General features: G+C 40.4%; 1 protein-coding gene across 3 annotated transcripts in view; it reads right to left on the bottom strand.

Annotated features, from left to right (window-relative positions):
- Positions 1–553: 553 nt before the first annotated feature.
- Positions 554–24,067, bottom strand: part of SLC15A2 (solute carrier family 15 member 2) — a gene marked incomplete at its 5' end in the record, with an annotated part of 90,532 nt that continues 67,018 nt past the window's right edge. For 2 of the 3 annotated variants that reach the window (XM_081315199.1, XM_081315200.1), the window contains 5 exons: positions 554–1,542; positions 13,120–13,224; positions 16,766–16,912; positions 19,930–20,026; positions 22,468–22,578. In XM_081315199.1, coding sequence (XP_081171325.1) covers positions 1,366–1,542; positions 13,120–13,224; positions 16,766–16,912; positions 19,930–20,026; positions 22,468–22,578 — 637 coding nt within the window. In that variant the 3' untranslated portion in view covers positions 554–1,365. Of the gene's footprint in view, positions 1,543–13,119; positions 13,225–16,765; positions 16,913–17,752; positions 17,872–19,929; positions 20,027–22,467; positions 22,579–24,067 lie in introns of those variants that run through there. The other variant, XR_014024793.1, reaches the window with a different exon arrangement.

The raw sequence follows: 24,067 nt of genomic DNA, 5'->3' as shown, positions 1-24,067 counted from the left end.
CTGGGATGGGAAGGGACCTCTGTGGTTATGGAGGAAGAGGAGGAGGAGGAGGAGGGCAGAGAGGGGATAGGGAGTAATTTTCTGAATCCCGGAATGAGAAAGAACCTTTGCAAACAATGCAAAACAATAATAGACAGATATTCTGTTCACACAGTATGTAATAAACATCTAGGCAGCCCTCATTCAATCAAAAGAGAAAGAAAGAGGATTAAAGGCATCAGGAAAATGGAATAAGTGATAGATCCCCAGGGAATTGTACATTTAGTAGCCTAGAGAGGATGTTAGAAAAGTTAAAGCTTAAAATGATTTGTAAGTGGCAAAGGATGCTAAGAACAGCAAAAAGGACTCCATGTTCAAAATAAAAGAATGAGAAATGCGGAAGCTGACAAAAAGAAGAAATGTTGAATATGCATCACTGTCCACATGGATGGCCTGTATTCTTATATGAAAGCCATCTATATTATTGGTATTTAACTTTCACATAGGTTCTGCTATCATAGAACTGTGTTTAAAGATCTCTCCAACCATCTAATTTTATTCTACTTTTGTTCTGTTTAATTCCTATCCTTTCTGATATAGAAGTACTCTGTTTCAGGGACTGAATGAATCTCATCCAACAATCTCTGTGACAGCAAGTTTGATATGAGGTGACATAGATGAACATCAATTATCTCACATGAAGTTAGCATGATATTTCATATTTCTGTATAGGAAATCTATCATACTTTAAGGATTTACACATTTATATTACAATAAAAATACAAAATCAAAGCATTATTTCAAGTGAGTAATGAAAATATTTTAAAATGGATTAACATTTATAAAGATTGTCCCAACTTACAATTCTACACTGGATTTATAGGGATTTACAATGTAGTAATATACACATTTAATTGTAAATAAGTTTTATTTATTTTGAAGAATCACTTGTGGGATAGATAGATAGATAGATAGATAGATAGATAGATAGATAGATAGATAGATAGATAGACAGATGATAGGTAGGTAGGTAGATAGGTAGGTAGATAGATAGATAGATAGATAGATAGATAGATAGATAGATAGATAGATAGATAATAGTATGATAAACAGAGAGCCAGACATAATCGTGCTTTAAAAAGAAAACTTATAAAATTATTTTTAGTGCCTGATGGAGGCAAACTAGCTAAAACTACTTTATAATTACTTTTTAATAAGGCACCATTCCAGGAATTTGCATACATATATTCAGCTGACATACAAGAGGAACAATAACTTAGTTTGCTTATTCCCTCTGAGCATATCTGATGAGATCATAGCATGAGAAAGAAATCTGTCAAATCACTATCTTATTAAAAAAAAAGCCTCTCCGATTTTGCAGTCCCTTTATAGCTCTGTTTTCCTGGTAACAAGGCCAATCATGTTTTTATTGCTTGATGTTTCATGTTCATTCTCTTTATCAGCAAGTTCTTCTGGGTCTGTGCTAATGTAGAAATATCCCATGATGGAGAAAATAACAAAGACGATAAAAAGGAGCATGGCAAAAAGGATAAATTCAGCCCACTGGAGAAAGAAAAGATTAAACAAAACATTACTTCTGTTATTTATTTGCTTGCAACATTTCTGTCCTGCATTTATTCTGATAATACAGTGCAAACATATTTCACTTCTGACACATTTGCCTGAACATGTAAGTTGTATACAAGGGGGAAGCCTGCCTACAAATTACCTGGGAGATTTAATTAGCCTCTGGGTTGTGGGGAAACATACATGTATCTCCGGAATGATTACTAAAATTCTGAACATATAGAGTATGTAGTATGTTGTCAGTAAATGATACTGTAAATGATACAGTAAATGATACTGTAATGTTAAATTTTGCACCGTAAAACAGTCAAAGGTAATTTATCTGGGGTTGCTGGTCAGAGTCCTCCTTTAACTTCAGACACTTTATACAGCCAGGCCTGTTTAGCTTCAGAATTATAACTCCATTGTGGGTTTTCACTGTCTCTCATCCCAACTCATCTCACAGGGTTGTTATTGTGGGGAAAATAAGAAGAGGAAGGTATGTTGGATATGTCTGCCTCCTTCAGGTTTTTTTAATCCCATTTATATCCCGCCCTTCTCCAAAGACTCAGGGCAGCTTACAATCTAAAGCACAAATCAATGTGCTTAGCAATAGCCTTCATTCTATGTATATGCCTACTTATTAGGGCTTTGCCCCCCCCCCAAGCGGCATTATTACAAAGTCAGCTTATTGCCCCCAACAATCTGGGTCCTCATTTTACCTACCTCAGAAGGATGGAAGGCTGAGTCAACCGTGAGCCTGGTGGGACTCAAACCTGCACTAATTGCAGGCAGCTGGTTGTTTAGCTCAGGCAATGACGTGAGAGTACATTACAGCTGGTGTTACTTAAGGAGGCATTAGCCCACTGCTCCACCAAGGCTTATTTGTAAAAATAATAAAGGCAGGCTACAAACAAATAAACCAACTAAGTAAATAATACAGATTATTTTCTGGATCAAAAGAATGTCGTATTCTAATTCAAATGTGTAACTATGAAACTTTTTTCCTAGATTACTAAGAATATCCTTTGATGCAGAACATTTAATGTAATGAAATGTCTTGGCAGGATAATCTATTGAGCAAATTCCCTTTTCCTTATACTGTAAAACAAGTCCTTATTAACTGGTTTAGTTTTAGTAAACACTTTGTAGAACAAGTTGATGTGGTGAGGATATGTTTATTTGACTCTGGTGATACTAGAGTTATGAAATAATTCATTAACGTGGAGCAAAGCAGCATGGAAAATCTGACCAGAAGAACATTTCGAAGTGAGCACCTGTTCAGCCTAGACGAGTTCAAATCACCAGGACCAGATGGATTATACCCCAAGGTTCTCAAGGAACTGGCAGACGTGATCTCAGAACCACTGAACTATATTTTTCAAAGATCCTGGAGCACTGGGGAACTACCAGAGGACTGGAAGAGAGCTGATGTAGTTCCCATATTCCAAAAAAAAGGAAAAAAATAGATCCAGGAAACTACAGACCTATCAGCCTGACTTCAATACCTGGGAAGATTCTGGAAAAGATAATCAAACAACAAATCAGCGAACACCTTGATGCGAACAAAGTTATCACTAAAAGCCAACATGGGTTTGTCAAAAACAGATCATGCCAGACAAACCTTATTGCATTCTTTGACCAAGTGACAAAACTAGTGGACCAGAGGAACGCTGTAGATATAATTTACTTGGACTTCAGTAAGGCATTTGATAAAGTAGATCACAACCTACTACTTGATAAGATAGAAAAATGTGGGTTAGATAGCAACACCACCAGATGGATTCGTAGCTGGCTGACAGGCTGTACTCAGCGTGTGGTCCTCAATGGAACTGCATCTACATGGAAGGAAGTGTGTAGTGGGGTGCCCCAGGGCTCTGTTCTGGACCCAGTGCTCTTCAACATCTTCATCAACGATTTGGATGAGGGGATAGATGGGGAATTCATCAAATTTGCAGATGACACCAAGCTGGCAGGAATAGCCAATACTCCAGAAGATAGGCTTAAGATACAGGAGGATCTGGACAGACTCGAACACTGGGCACTATCTAACAAAATGAAATTCAATTGTGAAAAAAGTAAGGTTCTACATTTAGGCAGGAAAAATCAAATGCACAGGTATAGTATAGGTGGTACCTTGCTTGATAGTAGTAACTGTGAGAGAGATCTCGGAGTCCTAGTGGACAATCACCTAAATATGAGCCAGCAGTGTGCTGCAGCTGCCAAAAAAGCCAACACAGTGTTAGGCTGCATTAACAGAGGGATAGAATCAAGATCACGTGAAGTACTAATACCACTTTACAATGCCTTGGTAAGGCCACACCTGGAATACTGCATCCAGTTTTGGTCACCACGATGTAAAAAAGATGTCGAGACTCTAGAAAGAGTACAGAGAAGAGCAACAAAGATGATTGGGGGACTGGAGGCTAAAACATATAGGGAACGGTTGCTGGAATTGGGTATGTGTAGTTTAATGAAGAGAAGGGTGAGGGGTGACATGATAGCAGTGTTCCAATATCTCAGGGGCTGCCACAAAGAAGAGGGAGTCAAGCTATTCTCCAAAGCGCCCGAAGGCAGGACAAGAAGCAATGGATGGAAACTAGTCAAGGAGAGAAGCAACCTAGAACTAAGGAGAAACTTCCTGACAGTTAGAACAATTAACCAGTGGAACAACCTGCCTCCAGAAGTGGTGAATGCTCCAACACTGGAAGTTTTTAAGAAGAGACTGGACAGTCATTTGTCTGAAATGGTATAGGGTTTCCTGCCTTAGCAGGGGGTTGGACTAGATGACCTCCAAGGTCCCTTCCAAATTATTATTATTATTATTATTATTATTATTATTATTATTATTATTATTATTATTATTATTATTATTATCATCATCATCATCATCATCATCATCATCATCATCATCTGTAGACTGGTGCTAAAAGCAGAGGATGCACATATATAAACATGTGTCTATATGCTAGCCTATATTTCGAAAGACTACCTCCTAAGTACCACAGTTCCAATAGCTGTGCTAGAAACTCTTATTTTACATCTTGCTCATTTTCATCTGATGCATTTCAGCTATAAAGACTATTCCTGAAAGCAATCAAGGACCACTTAAGCTAAGAAATTGCCTCAGGAGAAACACTGAGATAAATTACTTCACTCCTCTTTAGACAATAATTGACCCAACATGGATGAACTGTGGCTCAGAGAACATCAAGTGGCCATCAACCATCTTTTTAGGACTAACCTTAGTCCCCTCTGATCACAGTTATTAAAAACTGAAAGGGGTCTTATTTACTGTACATGCAAACAAGAGTTCGGCCACATATACACATTTCCTTCTCCAATTTTTCTTTCTTGCAGCCTTCCTTTTCTGCACCATCCATTTCAGCCTTCTATCCTTCCTTCTCTGCCCTCCTTTTAGATCATTTAGATGGGAGACTTAAAAAGGAAGAGAAAGGCCCACCATTTTATCAGTGGATGGGTTAAAAAAAGGAAGGAAGGAAGGGAGGGAGGGAGAGAGGGAGAGAGGGAGAGAGGGAGGGAGGGAGGGAGGAAGAACTGTTTAACCCAGTGTTTCCCAACCTTGGTCACTTGAAGATGTGTGGACTTCAACTCCCAGAATACCCTAGTCAGCTATGCTGAGTGGGGAATTCTGGGAGTTGAAGTCCACACATCTTCAAGTGGCCAAGGTTGGGAAACACTGGTTTAACCAATACACTGATTAAAGAATAATTCACCATTACTGTAGTCCAGCAACAAAATGGGTGAAGAGGGCAGTGAGCCCTCAACAAACTATCAAGGCATTGCCTGCAACAAATAAAGCATAGCAAATAGGTTGTAGAGCAGGGGTCTTCAAACTTGGCCCTTTTATGACTTGTGGACTTCAACTCCCAGAATTACTCAGCCAGCGTGCCTGGCTGAGGAATTCTGGGAGTTGAAGTCCACAAGTCATAAAAGGGCCAAGTTTAAAGATCCCTGTTGTAGAGTATTGCTTGTGCTGGTAGAGATTGGAAAACACTATTTTGATATGGAACATGAAAAGATTGGAATATTAAGAGTGACATTGTTTATTCCTGCCTTACAAACTAATTTTAAAAAACCCCTCTCATGTTGGGACAAGAAAGAGATTAGGATAAGCCTCAAGTATAAGATATTTTGCTGAGTTTCAAGTTTGCCATATTCTGGAATACCTTAGCAAAATTGGCTGGAGGAATAGGAAGCAATGTTTTTAACATATAACCAGCCATGTTTAATTGTTGACCTTATTAATAAAACTTATTAAACTATGGGTTTGTTTAAATCATTAATCATTAAATAAGTGTACAATTGGCTGGATTCTCAGAACACACTAAACTATTGCAATGGCTAGATTCACACAACACTTTGTATGAAAACCAAACAAACCATATTATGCTTTAAAATCCTGGATGAACAAGGTAATTGATTTGAACAATACAAATACCATTATCTCATAATATGTAATGGCCATTGGAGCTGGCAAATTTAGGGGAAAAAGTTTACTTGGTATTCTGGAATGATCTTTATGGCTAGAAGGATGATGTAATAGAACCTCAAGAGCCTGCCAAAGCTTCTCCAGCTCAACTTATATCTAGTGTAGTTTTGTGTTTTTTGCTAAAACCAAGGAATATTTTACGTCATGGTTTTGCTCTTTCCTCGGTTCCCCAGGTGTGTTAAACTTTCATCACATGACATTGCTTATGATATGCTATTAAATAGGAGAAACAATTTCAGATGGGCAATAATAGTTTCTTTCACATTAAATCACATGAAACAATGTCAAAGATACTTTGGGGTTAATTTAGGGCTGTTATATTTAGGCAACAAACATTCAGATGATCACTAGATGGCAGCAAATAGATATTTTAGCATTAGCTTTCCTGCTCTCTTGTGGTTTTCTTGATTTTTGCATCCAGTTAATGACAGCCATAAATACAAATACAAACTAGTTTAGCAATTCTCATCAGACAACAGAATTTGGTGCTGGGATGGCTGTCCCTTTGAAGGATCACAGAAATTTCTGCAGTATATTCAGAAACGGACAAAAGTCTAGTGTGCATGGAATGTTTACACTGCAAAACAGCATTCACAGGCTGGAAAATGATTGCATATGAATCTGATTCTGCAATTTAGGAGAAATTTGGTGGCTTTGACACACATGTAAATTGTGTGTCTAGAAGTCTAGATCAATTAGTTCTCTTGTTTTTAGTTTCATTTATGTGAAGTGTTTTGGGTTTTTTTGTCAATAAACCCCCATTATTACTGGTACTAACTGAAAGAGATGGATGGGTGTGGATGATGCACCCTGGCCCTAAGTTTTTTTTGTGAGAGTAGATACAACTGGAAGTGGCACTACAAGCATTCTATTGTAACATCTGCTTTGCTGCTTAATTAGTTAATTGCTCATTTGTTCAATGGCCTTTCTCTCTCATCTATGCAGGTTAATCAGCCACTATTGAGATGCCTTTCTTCCTCTTAGTTTAAGTTACTTATAAAGTTATTTCTGCATTTATGACAAGTATCTTTGGAAGTGAAGTGTCTTAATCATGCTTTTTAGTGTAGACAATCAGTCTCTCTGCGTGGCAATTTTAATTTGGTTATTCTTGTAAGAATTTGATTTCTATTGTGTGCACTTCTATTATCTGCCTATGTTCTAGAATACTGATTTGTCAGATACGCGGATGTGTGCGCACACTATATCAGAACTAACTCTGTTCTCACCAACTCAATGGCCCAGTTTTATGCTAGTCCTGTGACAAACATGGATAGGGCCCTACAAAAGGCACAACACATTAATCTGTGATTAATTTAGTTATGGCTCATTCAATTGATCCATATGCTTAAGTTTACACAACATATTAAACAGTTAATCTCATGAGTTGGTTTAATGTAACATGTTCATCTAAAATACGGTTGGCTAATTTGCAACTCAGTGTTTTATGTGAATCCTGGTAGAATAGCCAAAGTGTTTGCTTCTGTATTTTAACATTCAGTGAAGGAAGAGACGTTTGGGCAAGGGAATCTTTTACATTTCTTGCAACACAATCACAAAGAAAGGAACTTCTGGTTGATATGTTGGCCATCTCTCGGAATAATCAAGCTAGTGAGTATAAACATATATCAGTTTGTAAGTGTAATGTATTGGGCTTGCTTGTTAACACCACGTGGTAACGGCTGGTAGGTTGCTAGAGCAAGGAGCTAGCTAATGGCTCCCAGCATCTCAGACAACCCGTCTCCAGTGCTGCTATTGGTTGCCCCTAGGTGGCAATAGGTTGCTTCAAACCTATTGGCCGCCGCCTAGAGGCCAAGGTATATATTGCTGCATCTGCAGCCCTGTTCTCTAGTTCAGATCCTAAGCAATAAAACATGATCTTTGCTGAACTCACTCGCCTCATCTTCATTCCTGCGCAACGAATCCAGTACATAACACTGGCGACAAAGGTGGGATCCTGCTTCTCCGTCGAAGCTGAAGGTCACTAGAGGAGAGGCAGTGCACACCTGGCGGGAAAAGCAAATTCCCCCCCCTATGGTCGGCTAGCTAAGCCACGCTAGTGACCACGCACTCAGAAGACCAGTCCCTGGGCAACAGAGAGGCAGGAGTTGAAGACGCTGAGATCCAGCCGCGAAGACCAGCAGAATGCCCAAGGTTGGAAGGCTGCGAGAATTCGACATCAAGCAACCAGAAGGATGGCCCTCATACCTGTCCCAGGTCAAGAACTACCTTCAGGCGAACCAGGTCGCAGAATATGGACTAAAGGCCGCCACACTGCTTTGTGTGTGTGGCCCAGCGATGTTCTATCTGGCCGAAAACCTGTTTGCACCCACACCATTGGAATCCATCTCCTACGACAAACTGAAGAAGAAGCTCGGAGAACACTTCCAACCAAAGATGTCGGTGATTGCATGGCGCTACGCCTTCGAACAATGAATTCAGCTGCCAGGAGAGATTGCATCCGAATACATTGTGGCCTTGAGGCAGGCCGCACGCCTGTGTCAATTTTCAGACGTCAAAGAGCGACTTTGAGACCGGCTCATCTGCGGCCTCCGCAACAGAGAGCTGCAGCAGAAACTTTTTGCAAGAGAAGTCCTGTCGTTCGCCGATGCCCAGAACGAAGTCATGGTGGATGAAGCTTCCGGGGGAGCCGTCCGAACAATCTGGTTCACCAGAACGACACAACGCAAAAAAGCCGTCCACCAAGAGGATGCAGAACTCACCGAGGACTCCGAAGAAGATGCCAAAGTCGACAAGTTGCACAGACAACCCGAATAACAGCTCCGCAGCAGCAAGTGGCAAGAGACTAATTACAAGGCAGATCTCTTGCCTAGATGTCCAGGTTGTGGCGGCCGCCACCAACGCTCGGACTGCAGGTTCCAGACAGCCACGTGCTGGGCCTGCAGAAAAACCGGCCACATCGCATCCGTTTGCAGAGGTCGCCAGAGGGACCGGCCATCGAATTGCCAGTCAGAAGATCTGACCAGGAGAGGTACCAGGGCCCTGGGGCCATTCAGTGTGGGGTTTTGCTCAAGCTGTAGAAGTGTCTGCCATACCGGAGCCCAATGCCCCCTTAAACCCAAGTACAGACTTCAGGTGGAGCTGCAAGGGGTCCCCTGTAAGATGGAGCTGGACACAGGCTCCGCCGTTTCCATTACGTCTCTGGACACATTTAATTTCTTGTGCAGTCGCAGTAGGAGATGGGCCAAGCTGAGGCCCTCTGATATACTTTTAACAGATTTTCAGAACGCAAAAGTCGTAGTCAAGGGTGAAGCCACCTTGGCCGTTAAATTTAAGGGGTTTTCAGGGCACCTGGATGTTGTTGTAGTAGGGGGTCAGAGAATGAGCCTAATTGGGCTTGATTGGTTTGATGCACTAGGCATCCAAGTAACCAATATCAACTGGACACAAGTCACGAGTCTAGCGTCAGTTTGCGAGGACTTTGCAGACATATTTGATTCAGCTCTAGGAACTTACACGGGCCCGCCTATAGCATTCAAACTAGATCCAAACATGGTTCCCATCATGATTAAGCCTTGCAGGGTCCCCTTTGCCCTCAAGCACAAAATAGACGCAGAAATAGACAAGCTTGTGGAACAGGGCATTTTGCAACCAGTAGATGGTGGGGAGTGGGAAACTCCTATTGTAACAAACTTAAAGCCAACGGGGAAGTCAGGATATGCGCAGACTACAAATGCACAATTAACCGGGCCCTTAAACAGCACGCATACCTAGTCCCACTGGTGAGCCACATCCTGGCATCTTTGCAGGGTGGCTCCACTTTTGCGAAATTAGATTTGGCACAGGCCTATCAGCAACTACCTGTTGATGAGGCCACAGCCACAGCACAGACAATTGTGATCCACAGTTGGGCTTTCAGAGTAAAGCGCTTGCAATTTGGAGTCAATGTAGCCCCAGGCATTTTTCAGGGAATCATGGAACGCACACTCAAAGGCATTCCAGGGGTTTGCCCCTATTTTGATGACGTGCTTATTGCTGGAGAATCCACAGAAGTGCTAGCAAGAAGGCTTAGAGCCGTTCTGCAGAGGCTGCATGAAGCAGGCCTCAAACTAAAAAAGAGCAAATGCAGTATTGGGGTTCCCTCAACTGAGTTTTTGGGGTTTTGCATTGATGCTAATGGCATCCACCCAGCTGAGTCCAAAGTGAAGGCCATTCAGATGGCACTTCCCCCCAAAACAAAAGGAGAGGTGCAAGCATTCTTGGACCTCCTCAACTTCTACCACGCCTTCCTTCCTAACAAGGCCGCAGTGGCAGAGCCACTTCACAGGCTCTTAGAAAAAAAAGCTTCTTGGAAGTGGACCAGCATTCATGAAAAAGGTTTTCAGGACCTGAAAGCCCTTTTGTTGGTCAGTTCCACTATCATTCATTTCAGGGAGTCTAAACCAGTCTGTTTAGCATGTGACGCATCCCCATACGGGGTGGATGCAGTCTTGAGTCACTTAGAGAAAGATGAAACCCAGGTTCCCATTGCATTTTATTCAAGGACACTGTCATCTGCTGAGCATAACTACGCTCAAATTGACAAAGAGGCATTGGCCATGGTAGTTGGAGTTAAAAAATTCCATGACTACTTGTATGGCAGGGACTTCACATTCTTCACAGACCACAAACCGCTACTGGGGTTATTCACCACAAATATACAGACACCCCATATATTATCCCCTAGAATGCTGAGATGGACTATTTTTCTATCAGCATACACGTTTAAGCTGATTCACAAACCCGGCAAAGAAATGGTCCATGCAGGCGGCCTGAGTAGGCTTCCACTGCCACAAATTGAACCAGATCCGGCCCCAGTGGCCCGCATATTGTCCATTCAGGATTTACCAGAGTTTCCCCTCCACGCTGAGGACATAGCTGCAGAAACAACAGCTGATAAAACACTAAGTAGCGTGTTTTCTTGGGTGCACAGAGGGTGGCTAGATAAGAGCCCAGGCCCTGAATTTCAGAGTTATTTTACTAGAAGACATGAGCTATCAGCTCACAAGGGTTATATCCTATGGGGGAACAGGGTCATAGAACCCACCTCACTAAGAGACAGGGTCTTATATTCACTGCATGAAGGTCATCCGGGTATTGTCTGTATGAAAGCTTTAGCTAGAAGCTACTTATGGTGACCAGGTTTAGACAAGGCCATTGAAGCCCAGGTGCATGGATGTTACACATGCCAGCAATCAAGGCCTGAAATACCACATGCTCCAGTTCACAGGTGGGAGGAGACTCACACTCCCTGGTCTATAATTCATATAGACTTCGCTGGGCCCTTTCAGGGACAGCTCTTCCTTATAGTGGTCGACAGCCACTCTAAATGGCTTAAAGTAATTCCAGTTGCTAATATGACTACTGTTAGGACCATCCAGGTGCTTAGGAAACTCTTTGCCACACATGGGCTGCCAGACGTCATAGTATCCGACAATGGAGCCCAATTTACAGTGGCAGAATTTCAGGCATTCCTGAGAGCTAACCTCATCAGGCACGCAAAGTCGGCCCCATTTCACCCTTCTTCTAATGGTCAAGCTGAATGCATGGTCAGGACCACAAAAGAGTCACTGAAGTGTATAGTGACTGGGGACTGGCATCACAGATTGGCAGCTTTTTTTACTTTGCCAGCATTCCACGCCCTGCACAGCTACAGGGAAAAGCCCAGCAGAGCTGCACTGGGGGAGGCAACTGATCACGAAACTGGACAGGTTGCATCCAGATAGGGTGGCAGCAGAAGCTTCACGCCCAAAACCCCTGAGGGGACTGCAAGTGGGTGATGGGGTGTGGGCCAGGAATTATGGGCATGGGAATCTGTGGGTGCCTGGAAAAATTACTAAAACCTCAGGCCCCCTCTCTTACGAAGTGGGGCTGGAGGGCAGGTGAGTTGTCTGACACCACATTGATCAGCTTAGGAAGCGTTTCCCTGAATGGCCACAAAGCGAGAACTTCATCACAAGTCCTTACCAAGGTCCATAAACTGGCAGCCAAGCCGGCCCATGCATAGACTCTGAAGGCTCACACAGCCCAAGCAACGAGGAGTTGGCTGTAGAGGAGGAGAGCCCAGATGTGCAACATGGGTCCCCTGACGGAGAAAGCCAACCTGATGGCTACAGCCGCTGTGCTAACTCTGCTGAACAAACTGACTCTGGGGTGAGCCAACCTGGAAAGGCCAGCCAGAGAGCACCGAGCCACTCTGAATCACTTGAACTAAGAGACACTGGTCTACCCAGCCCGGTGGGCAAGCTGGTAGGCCAAGATGTGCCTGGGTCCCCCAGGCATTCCACAAGGCGACGCAGACCTCCTGCTTATCTGAAAGATTTTGTTCTGTAATAATAAAGCTATAATGTTGTTTGTACAGTTGTATTTAATGCTGACCTACAAGATTATATTGGACAATGGAGCTATAATGTTGTAAGTACTTTATTGTGCTGCTAAGTGGAACCCATTCACACCAGTGTTAAGTCTTTGTAAAGTGTATTGCTGTAATTACTTTCTATTGTTACTATAGTGTTGTTCGTTCTAAGGGGGGAGGGGTGTAATGTATTGGGCTTGCTTGTTAACACCTCATGGTAACGGCTGGTAGGTTGCTAGAGCAGGGAGCTAGCTAACGGCTCCCAGCATCTCAGACAACCCGTCTCCAGTGCTGCTATTGGTTGCCCCTAGGCGGCAATAGGTTGCTTCAAACCTATTGGCCGCTGCCTAGGGGCCAAGGTATAAATTGCTGCATCTGCAGTCCTGTTCTCTAGTTCAGATCCTGCAAGCAATAAAACATGATCTTTGCTGAACTCACTCACCTCGTCTTCATTCCTACGCAACGAACCCAGTATACAACAGTAAGAAAAGTAGGAAGAGTCTGAACACTGATGAAATGCATTGTTCAACAACAATGAAGTGCATCAATCTAACTGGATCAGAGGGAAACGTCTTTATTCAGTCATGAAACTCACTAAGTGATCTTGAGTCAACTTTTTGGCGTACTCATATTTTCTTGTTGCAAGGGAGAAAATGTGATAAATTTATTTCTATATTTCAAGGAATTGAATAATATATGCTAGCCATACCTGTACCAGAGGTGCAGACTGGGCAACAATGAGCACAATAACATTTCCAAAGGCCACAGTTAACAACCAGCCGGCTTGCAGCACAGATTTCATACTAACAGGAGCCTGAAAAGGAGAAGGCATAAAATATTCTCAAATTTTTGGAAAATTGGTATTCAATATTCCCATTTGGTACTACCCTGGGACTATCCCACCCGCTTTGTCAAAGAGGAACACATTGTGGTTCTAACCCTGTCACCACTTCAGCATTCAATAATTCCTGCAATCAAATATATCAATGGATTCAATGGGAAAAAATACCATTCTGGAACATTGTTAAGTGATCTGTTCACACTAACCATGAGAATGATGGCTTAATTATATTTCCTTGAACATCACTGATGCTACAGTTATTGGGGGATGAAGATATGTGAGTTAATTCATTTCAAACCATGATCAGACTATGGCAACCTGAGAAGAGAAGGATTCTGGGACTCAGCACATTGCTTTTCTCCTCTCTGACAATGTTCACCTAGGTATTCCCCTACCTATGGTATGTTCAATGAGGAATCTCTTTATAATCTCATAGGATCTGCAACAAAAGTCTTTGGAAATATGTAAAATTGGGGAAAAAAAATCCTAGAATTGGAGAAATCTCGCATAGCTTCTGAATCAATCTATCCTTCATTTTGCTTTTTCATTGTCCTAGGGTAGAACTGGATGTCTAAGATAAGTTGTTTTAATGTTTCATAGCTACTTTACTTTATTTATTGCTGGCATCCAGATTGCTAAATTGTTATGTAAATAAGCTGATTTAGGCTTGTCAGAGAATTGCAAAGTGTACATGTTTCCAATGATCAAGTACATCAAGACAGGTTCATTTGGGGGCCTAGCTATCCCAGTGCTGTTCAAACTAGCAGCAGCTTCCTGGAGTCTCAGACAGAGTTCACTTGTTTCTCCCATCTTCTGATTTTGATCCTTTTTAAAAAGGTTGGAGATACCTGGATCAAATGTGGGGCAGGTACAGCATTTGCTCTGCCCGCCTCTTTGCCTCTGCCCTGTGCACGAACTGATCCACAATTATGTCAGCACAACAAAACATTGGGATTAAGAGAGAGAGACCACATGGCCCAACAAAAAACTGCTTCCAATTATCTTTCCTGCCATGTGGTTATAAGCCTTGCGTATTACTAAATTTTTAAAGTTGAAAGGATTATTTAAGATTACTTAACATATCACAGATTAGTTTTTCCAATTGGGTAATAAATTGTAAGTCACCTATTGTGAAAGTTGCTAATATTTCTCCTGATTCCTGGAATATACAAGGTTATCCCAGGAGGCTATTGTTCCTACTGGACTTGTAATTTCTATCTATTTAGCCTTATTTATACTTCAAAACATAGTTTGCCATTTTTGAATCAGATCTTGATTTTTTTAAATTCAAAGTATTCATCATTTATGATCCATAGAAAGAATATCTCCTCCTCCTCCTCCTCTTCTTCTTCTTCTTCTTCTTCTTCTTCTTCTTCTTCTTCTTCTTCTTCTTCTTCTTCTTCTTCTTCTTCTTCTTCTTCTTCTTCTTCTTCTTCTTCTTCTTCTTCTTCTTCTTCTTCTTCTTCTTCTCCTTCTTCTTCTTCTTCTTCTCCTTCTCCTTCTCCTTCTCCTTCTCCTTCTCCTTCTCCTCCTTCTCCTTCTCTTTCTAAAAAAAATACCTTATTTGGACATCAAAACGGAACATCAGCAAATTACCATGTTTACACACAATCAATACTGCTATATAAAGCCACTCCTCATTAGTAAGCTTATCATTCAGAAAAATGGTGCCTAAGCAATCCACATGACTGAGAGAGATGCTGCAAAGATCACATCATCTCATTCAGATAAAGTTTTCTTGTGCAGTCATGCCAACATTACTTTTACTCCAGCATGCATTTTTGTCAGTCACAAAAATTGGGCCTTAAGTGCATTTACACACATTTGTGTGCAGAAAATTAGTCAGAAAATTATTTTTTTACTACTGTTTTATTACCATTTATTACTCTTGTATTTGCAAGCAGTCGCTAACTGAGGTATTACTAAATGAGGAGTGGCTGTATTGTGCTTAGGGGCAAGATAAATTGAAAGTAGAGTAGAAAATAACTAAGAGGGCTAGAAAAAAAAAGATAAAATGAATATTGGGCAGAGGTCCAGGTGAAAGAAAAGGAAGGACTGAACTATAACATTTAAGAAAAAAATCTACTCTGTTAAAAAGGAACACAGATACATACTGGTAAATGTGGGCAAGGAAGGTAATCAAGCCTTCCTTGAGTCATTTAAATGAAGTGGAGCAATGGATGCCATATGGAAGATGAGAGCATTCACAGAGCATTTATACTTTCTCTGTGGAACACCTCTCATCCAGCAGTGTCCCTCACGTGCGTTCCACAGAGTAAGTCCATCCTGCCCAGGTCTGATGATGCAACAAAGTCCAGATACCTGCTTATTTCTGTGTATCGGCAGCATACTGTGGCAGAATATTTGGTATTTTAATGTATTCATTTGTTTTGTTCTTTTAACAAGAAAAAAATGTAAATCCACAGGGCTGGTAACACCAGAACTGGGAAAAAATGTCTCACCCTTGTCCCTTTTTAAAATCTTTTTCACCAGCTTTCTGGTCTTGAGTCAGAGGATGAGAAATAAAAAAGAATCAAAAATAGGATGCCTAGAAAAGTCCCAATTTTCCAGGGCATCTCTGAACATTCATCTCAAAACTAAAAGAGAGTTAATTTTCTAGAAAGTAATTCATATTACCTGTTTCAAAAGGTGCGAATTATTTTAACCACAAACAGTCGTTCAGTTGTTTTAGACTAAAATAAATTGCTGGTAGGATTAGGATGATGTTTCCACAATACATTTAACTTGGCTAAGTGTATTGAACAAAGAGGACCAATTTTCAACCTCAGGGTCACAACTATGCTTTATGAAATGTTTTTCAAACACACAATTAACTTCAAATTTTTTTTTGTTTTTAGAACTATGAAATCAAATATGACTTTTAGCATTACATTTGTGGGAGGTGTTCTTAGAGCATGTAACATGCCATATTAGTTATAACTAAGCATTTCCAGTTGCTTTGATGAAGATATCATCAAAAAGCAGTACTTAGGTTGATCGGCAGAGACTGCTTCCCCCAACCCATAAGAGGCTGGCAGTGCCACCGGATGGCTGGCCCAGGGATTCTCTGCCCCAACTTTCAATAAAGAGAGATCACCTGAGGAGGGCAGTCTTGCTCTCAGAAAGAAATATTGGACAGAGACATGAGCATTATGATTTCTAAGCCAGCATTTCTCAATCTTGGCAACTATAAGATGTCTGGACTTCAACTCCCAGAATTCTCCAGCCAGCAAAGGTGGCTGGGGAGTTCTGGGAGTTGAACTCCAGTCAGCTTCAAGTTGCTAAGGTTGAGAAACACTGCCGTAGGCCATAATCTCAGGCGTACTTTTTCACCCATCACCAAGATTAAATGGGGCGTGGACTGAGGCGCAAACTGCACTGACCTTGCCATTTAATCTCTTTGGATATGGTTTTTGGCAGATAACCTTTTGTAACGTTTTGTCTTGGCCTCTTATTTACCAAGGACTTTAGATTCAGAATGTCTTCCTTGTATGAAGTTCTAAGAACTAAGTACCTGGGAGTAAGAAAAGGCAAGGCCTGTAATGGAGAACATCACTTCCCCAGCAGATATTAACAGATACTGTGGAATCTGCCATGAAATATGGACATTGTTAGCTGGAATATCTTCTATCTTCCATGCTTGGAGTGTCTCTGTAGAAGTCTGGTTGGGAGGAAAAGAAGACATACTGATGATGGAGTAGCCAGTCCAAGTTAATGCAGAAGTTAGAATGCAGTGGGGAAAAGCTTTCATTCTTAAAACTATAGCAGGGCTCTCCTCTTGGGCTCACTGAAGAATTATGCTGGTTGGACTGAAATAAAATCATTTTAAAAGCATTAGCAAATTCAATTTTTACTGGCAAGGTGTATCATTGTTTATGAAATATTCTTAATAACCAACGAGGGAGAGACAACAAGGTTTCTCTTAAAATCTAAAAAGGGTGAGTAGTAATTACATTACTCATTAGGCTGTGGGAAAATGTCAGAAATCCTTTCCAAAGAAATTTGGAATTGACAAAAAGATCGGTCATTGGTAGTAAGTTACACTCCTAATCATTTATATTCTATGGGTCATCCAAACTGCTACACCACGTGCATCATTCTGCTTGTTTGTGCACACCTCATAAAGTACAACAGATCTACAAGCAGAGTGCAATTAATTACAGCAGGCAGCTTTGGATAAAATCAGTAATTTGATAAATGATAAGAACAGATATATAATGAAATGAAATATTGCAAGGAGAAAATTAAAAATGGGCCAAATCAGAAATGGCATCAGTGGCAGCATTTTACCATCCTGAGATATGCTAATGAACTCTTGGTTAATCACAGTCTTGTAATCTAGATTCCCCTTTCCTCTGAGTATAATGCACATAACTTTATAAAAATTAAAATGCAATTACTTAAAAGTTTTCAAATTTTTGCCCAGAATATGATTATTTGCAGGTAAATGTTGTTTCAATATCCAACGCAGATAGTTAATATGAATGAATAATGAACGCACCAGAATGGGATAGGTTTTCTTTTAGATGTTGTCCCATTATCCTTGATCATTGATAGAAGTTAGAATCCAACAACCTTTTATTGGTCACATGTGTATAATATGTGTTCACACTGCAGCTTCTGTAAAGTATTAGAAAGCTAATGCCCAACAAGGGAACAATTTCTGTATGAAATATCTAATTTTTGTAATTTGAGAGATCTATTTCTCTATATGAAAGACAAAGCTTTTAGAGCTTCAGAGCTTAAGGGAAATAAAAGTGAATGATTTGAGTGTATTGGAGAAGGCATTGTGTATAGAAAGTGTATCGAGAAATATTTCTCCCTCTTGTATAATACTAGCTTTTAGAAACCTGAATTGAAATTGATTGACAGGAGAATCCAACCAGTAAAAAAAATATGTCTTCATTCAATTGATGCCCCAAGGCTGCATTGATCATCATTTTAGCTTAGGTTTCTTTAGTTGATTCAATATTGTTTCCTTGATGCTCTTGTTAGATACAAAATTCCACTGCAACCCAAGGTCATTTTTCAAAATAAGGATAGTCTTCGTGTCAAGACTTTTCTTGAATCCATATTTCAAGACTTTCAAAATTTCAATTAATTTCAATAGGACCAACCCTAATCAATGGATTTACTAAGGAATCCAACAATAGGCTATCAACAATCGGCTGCAGGACTTGGTCCCAAGAGTACTTGGAAAATCTAAATCCTGACATATTAAAAGAAAAAGTCATTGTGCTTCAAACCTGGATCTACAGTCTTCATATAGAATGTCAGATTGCCTAGTCTTATACTGTACATGGTTTTGGTGGTTTCCTCCGTGGTCTTGGCAAACATTTATTGAAATAAAAGGCTCTGTTTGCCAGATCTAAACAGTAAATTCTATCAGTAATGAATAAGTGCTCAAATAAAGCACAGGGGCTGATTTTCAACCAGAAGATGAGATTGGCCAGCCTCGAATACTCTTCTGAGAAGTTGGAAGCAGTTTAGAAGGCTTTAGATGACAAATAATAAAGCATCAAATATTTAGGAAAAAAGACAAATGACAATCTTTTTTAGACCCCCCAAGATTTCTAGGAGGAAATTTAATTTTTGCCAGGTAGCCTTTGCTCATCTTTCCCTCTTTTTTTATATTCACCTGTTTGAAGACCAGAACTGAATTTTCCTATTAGAAGAAGGAGACTCTATTATATCTAGCTACCCATCTGTTTATCCATTCATCCCTTCATCAAGCTGTTTATTTTTCCATAAACGTATAAGTTTGTAACTCAATCCAGTGCATATTTTATCCAGAAAATAATCCTCCTGTGCTATGCCCAGTGGGTTTTGCTCCTAGCTAGATAAAGGATCATAGACCCAATATGCCATTCTTTTTTTTCTAGGCCACATATTTCAATTCAATCAACAAAACAACCAAATGAATAAAAACTAATGCCTTCCCTATTAATGGCAGAGCAAGTTTAGGCATAATGCAAATAAATGGATATGTTTCATGGTTGCGGCCAAGTTTGAAAAGGCCCTGGTCAAACTGTCATCCAGGCCTTCCCAATGCTTGCTGTGGGGCCCACCCATTTGATCTTACAATGACGCAGCACAAGAGACAGAAATTGTCAGAAGGCCAATGCTGAAAATAAAATAATGAAGGCAAAGCAATGCAGTAATGAATGTCATATGAATTTTCTCAGAATATTCTGAACATGATAGTGGGGTGACAATTGTGATTTCTCGTGAAAGTGTTGCGCCATAAAATGATATATTTAAAACAATGAGGCTGGAGCCAATGAATCTATGCATTTGCTCATGATTATCCTTGACCTGCATCTGATGCATTCTCAAGTAAATGTGCTAAGAATTTCATCCAAACTTTTACCAATGACAGCAAGAGAATTTTATTTACACACACACACACACACACACACACACACACACACACACACACGGCCTCTTTCATTCTGATTTACATGGGACTTAGAAGTTCCTAACTTTTGGTATATCAATTGTTGTGTCTGCGTAAAAATCTTTGGATAATGCTTATACTATGAAGGTCTCATTTGTTTGCAGCCTAATCTTATACCTATGTTTTTTTGGAGAAAGCAAAATACATTTATTTCAGTAGCTGACTGAATACAAGAGTTTATACTGAAATAGAAAAGGCATATATATTAAAAAAAACTTTACTTGTGTTAGGACAACTGTGTATGAAGCTCCAAAATCTAGAAGGCCAAGCTTCAGGGCAGATACTTCTGCTCTCATTTGGAATTTTGCATTGTTGTACCTTAATACAGAAAGAAAAAAACAATAGTTCCTGGTTAGCTTCTCCTAGGCAGAGCCATTAAAAAATATCTTTAAGCTGACTGGGAACAATGAATAATTGGGGACACATTTTCAGTCTATAGTAAGTAGGTGTAATGTTTCTTAGGAACCAGGTTATCCACCAAAATAAAGATAATATAGTTCAATGCTTTGCAGGCAAGTGGTCATAGGTTCAGTTAGGAGCATCTCTGTTTAGTAGACTTAAATGGAGAGCAACATTGATAAATGATATTGGGCAACAGTTTTGAAGGACAATTGTAACATCCACTGATATACTTTAACAAAACATCTGTTCATCTTTTTTAATGTTTGTCCCAGCACAATCTCTCTTGTTTTCCCTTTTCAGATACAAAAGGATTATAATGATAAACACAATAAGCCAGAAACTTTAACCCTGTAGCTTTCTGCAAAGAATCCAATACCCAATATCCTTTCCTGTACAGCCTAATCGTTTCTTTTGGTAAGGTAAATAAAAACAGTGAATTGTTAGCATAAAGTCTCTCCCCAGTCTTCATAATTTTCTTTATCACTTGTGACTGAAAGACTGAATACTTAACATATTGGGGGAAAAATCATGTTAAAAATGATTCTAAATGAAGCTGTTGTTTTATTTGGAGAACAGAGTATTTATCTAATACAGTGCACCTGCATATTGGTGACTTTGTAGAGATTATTTTGTATTACTTACTTCTTTTAAATGAATATACCCGGTGCTGAAATTATGATGATCTGTATGGACATTAAAGTCTGGGCTTTACCCTATGACCCTCTTCCTGTCCTTTCTAACCATGCTGATTTCTTTTTGTGCAAGGTAATTAATGAATATTCCATGTGCAAGGTAATTAATAAATATTCCATGTATCCAACTATATATATATGTGTGTGTGTGTGTATGTGTGTGTGTGTGTGTGTGTGTGTGTGTGTGTGGCTCTCCCAGAAGAAGGAAGCTGAAGCCACCAGCCTGATGATGACGGATGGGATTTCGTCGAAACGTTGCTCTTACACCTTCAACTCTACGTGGGGAAAAACCTGAATGACCAAAGATCCACATACAAACACCCGCGAAAACCATATGACTATTGATCTTCAATAGTAACTACCAAGCAGTTATACCAAGCAGGAAAGAGGGGTCCAGATGTATAAAACCAAGAGGACTTTTGGGAAATGATGTTTGAGACCTAGAGATGTTTGTATCTAGAGATTCAAAGGTTGCAATGGGAATCTACTAATAAAAATTTACAATGGACCACTGTAAACAAGATTTTGCAAGGGCACATTCTTTTTGTCTTAACTGTTTGATTCATCTGAAAATTGATTTTTCCCACACTAGCATGAATAGGCAACTTTTGGCTTCATGCAGGCCTTGGGTGAATTTAAAATCTTTCTGCAAGGAATTAGACTTGTAGTAAGAACTATCTGTCTCTTTCCTACAGCCTGATGTTTGGAATATATAGACAAAGAAAGAAGGATATCAGAAATTGTCAGCTCTTTCTCAAGAAACCAAAACTATGAGTACCAATACTCCCTTTATTGACGGTTACAGTATAGCAGGGGTGTCCAAAAGGTGGCTCACAGGCTGGATGAGTCACACACAGGTTATGCCTACCCCGGCTCCACAAAGGCAAAAAAGTCACGATATATCACGATACGTCACGTGACGTGATCGAGTTTGACAACCGTGCATATAGTAACAGATTCTTGCAAGTCTGAAAGGACCTCTCCTCTCCTGAGCCTTTACCTTCTAGGCAACTAAATAATGTTTCTTCAGAGATACTATCTTCACCTCCATCCCTCCTTTGGATTCATTTCCTCTGGATTTCATTTCTCAGATTGATATCTAGACTGTGGGTCTTCCTCCAGTCCCCAAGGTTATTCGCACAGCCCATTACAAACATGGAATGATTATTCTCACCAAGTTTGGCTTTGCTTCAAATGTGCTTCTAAGAAATTATCTCTGAGTGAATGAAGCTCTTAAAGAGAAATCATGTGTCTCCATTTCTGTTGTTTTTATTCATCAAAGTCCAAGATACAATACCAGTCAGAAAATAGAACTTGGGAAACATTCATAGGAATTTTCATGGAATCACGCTATCAAGTCCCATTTTACAGGGCATAAACAAGGAAGCAAAAAATACACAGACTTGAATAAGGAATTTTAATACAAGAAGTAAGGATAAGGGTAATCTTGGAACATGAAGTACAAATCCTCAGCTGACTCTTCGACAGTTCACTAAGGCACACCCTCAGAACATTTTGAATCTCTTCTTTCCAGACTTTTTGTAGCCTGGACTGAGATGCTGTTTATGATGTAATTCCATTAATAAACTCTTCTCCCTTTCAATGGTTTCAATGTCTTTAATTTATCCTATTTATTTCTTCTCTCTCAGAATTTCTCACACTCACCTTGCCCGTGGCAGAATCCTGTAATCTGAAACACCATAACTTTTGTTAACAGTGGTGAACTCCTCATCACCAAGCATGATGCTGACATCCCATTCCAAGGTATTAATGAACCTGTAAATAAATTTGATTTCATCATGACAGAAAATAAATAAAGCAAAAGAAAGCATCCAATAATTGACTGGGAGCATACGGTTAAAGAGGGCTTCATCTACATCTCAGGTTTTGAATTAAGATTGCCAACCAAAAGTCCACAAACTGACAAATGTTTCCCTATCCTTATAGAGGTATTATATACCCTTAAGATAATGCAGCTTATGCCCTTCTTTGGGAGAAAGTGAAAATTGCTTGTAGTCTCATCTCGGGTAATCCAGGATATTCCATCTTTGGTTATGGGGGGAGAGGTGTTACCCCCCCCATTGAAAAGGCGCGCAACTTAGGCGTCCTCCTGGATGCATGACTCAGTTTAGAAGATCATATGGGGGGCATTTGCCCAGGTTCGCCTGGTGCTCCAGTTGCGCCCCTATCTGGACCGAGATGCCCTACGTACAGTCACTCATGCACTCATTACCTCCCGTATAGACTACTGCAATGCTCTCTACATGGGACTGCCCTTGAAGACCACCCGAAGGCTTCAACTGGTGCAGAATGCGGCTGTGCAGGTTGTGATGGGAGCGTCCCAACACTCCCATATTACACCCCTCCTGCGTGAGCTGCATTGGTTACCGGTTGTCGTCTGGGTGAGATTTAAGGTGCTGGTTCTTACCTATAAAGCCCTACATGGCTTAGGTCTGGGATATTTGCAGGACCGTCTGCTGCCAGGAATGACTGCCCATCGCCCTGTGCGCTCACACAGGGAGGGCCTCCTCAGGGTGCCATCGGCCAGACAATGTCAACTGGCGACCCCCAGGGGAGGGCCTTCTCTGTGGGGGCAGCTGCCCTTTGGAATCAACTCCCCTTGGAGCTCCGGATGGCCCAGGATCTCCCTTCCTTTCGTCATGACCTTAAAACATGGCTTTTTCAACAGGCCGACCTGGACTGATGGAAGGGAGGTTTTCTTAATTTTGTTTTATTGTGTTTTTAATTGGACTATTTATGGGATAATTTGATTTAATACCTTTTAATGTTTGTATTTTGTGTTTTTATTGTTGTTAGCCGCCCTGAGTCCTTTGGGAGATAGGGCGGCATACAAATCCCATAAATAAATAAATAAATAAAAACATTCAGAAGAACAATAAGTAAGGAAAAAAACCTATAGGTGGGAGAAGAGACATAGAGGGAGAGAGGAGGAGAGGGAGAGGGGAAGACAAAGAGACAGAGAAGACTAAACAAGATTCTCTTTTATGACTCTTCTCTAATCATTATGTATTTATTCTTCCCTAATCATTAAGTGAACATTCACTCTGTTAGAAAGGAGTTCCATTCTCCTGGTTTTAAGAGTTACACTCAACACCAGAAGACTCAACTGCAATAAAAACCCAAGATTCTTTTTTTTTTTGGTGGGTATGAATGAAAGCTTAATCTATACATTAAGAACTCATAACTACTCAACCACTTGACAGAATTGTCAAAGTTGATGGATTTTGCTGAAATGGATAAATTC

This window comes from Vipera berus (assembly GCF_964194415.1).
Source record: "Vipera berus genome assembly, chromosome: 1".
In the NCBI taxonomy this organism is placed as follows: Eukaryota; Metazoa; Chordata; class Lepidosauria; order Squamata; family Viperidae; genus Vipera; species Vipera berus.
Note: the sequence above shows the minus strand (reverse complement) of the source record. Positions and strands in the feature narration are given on the sequence as shown.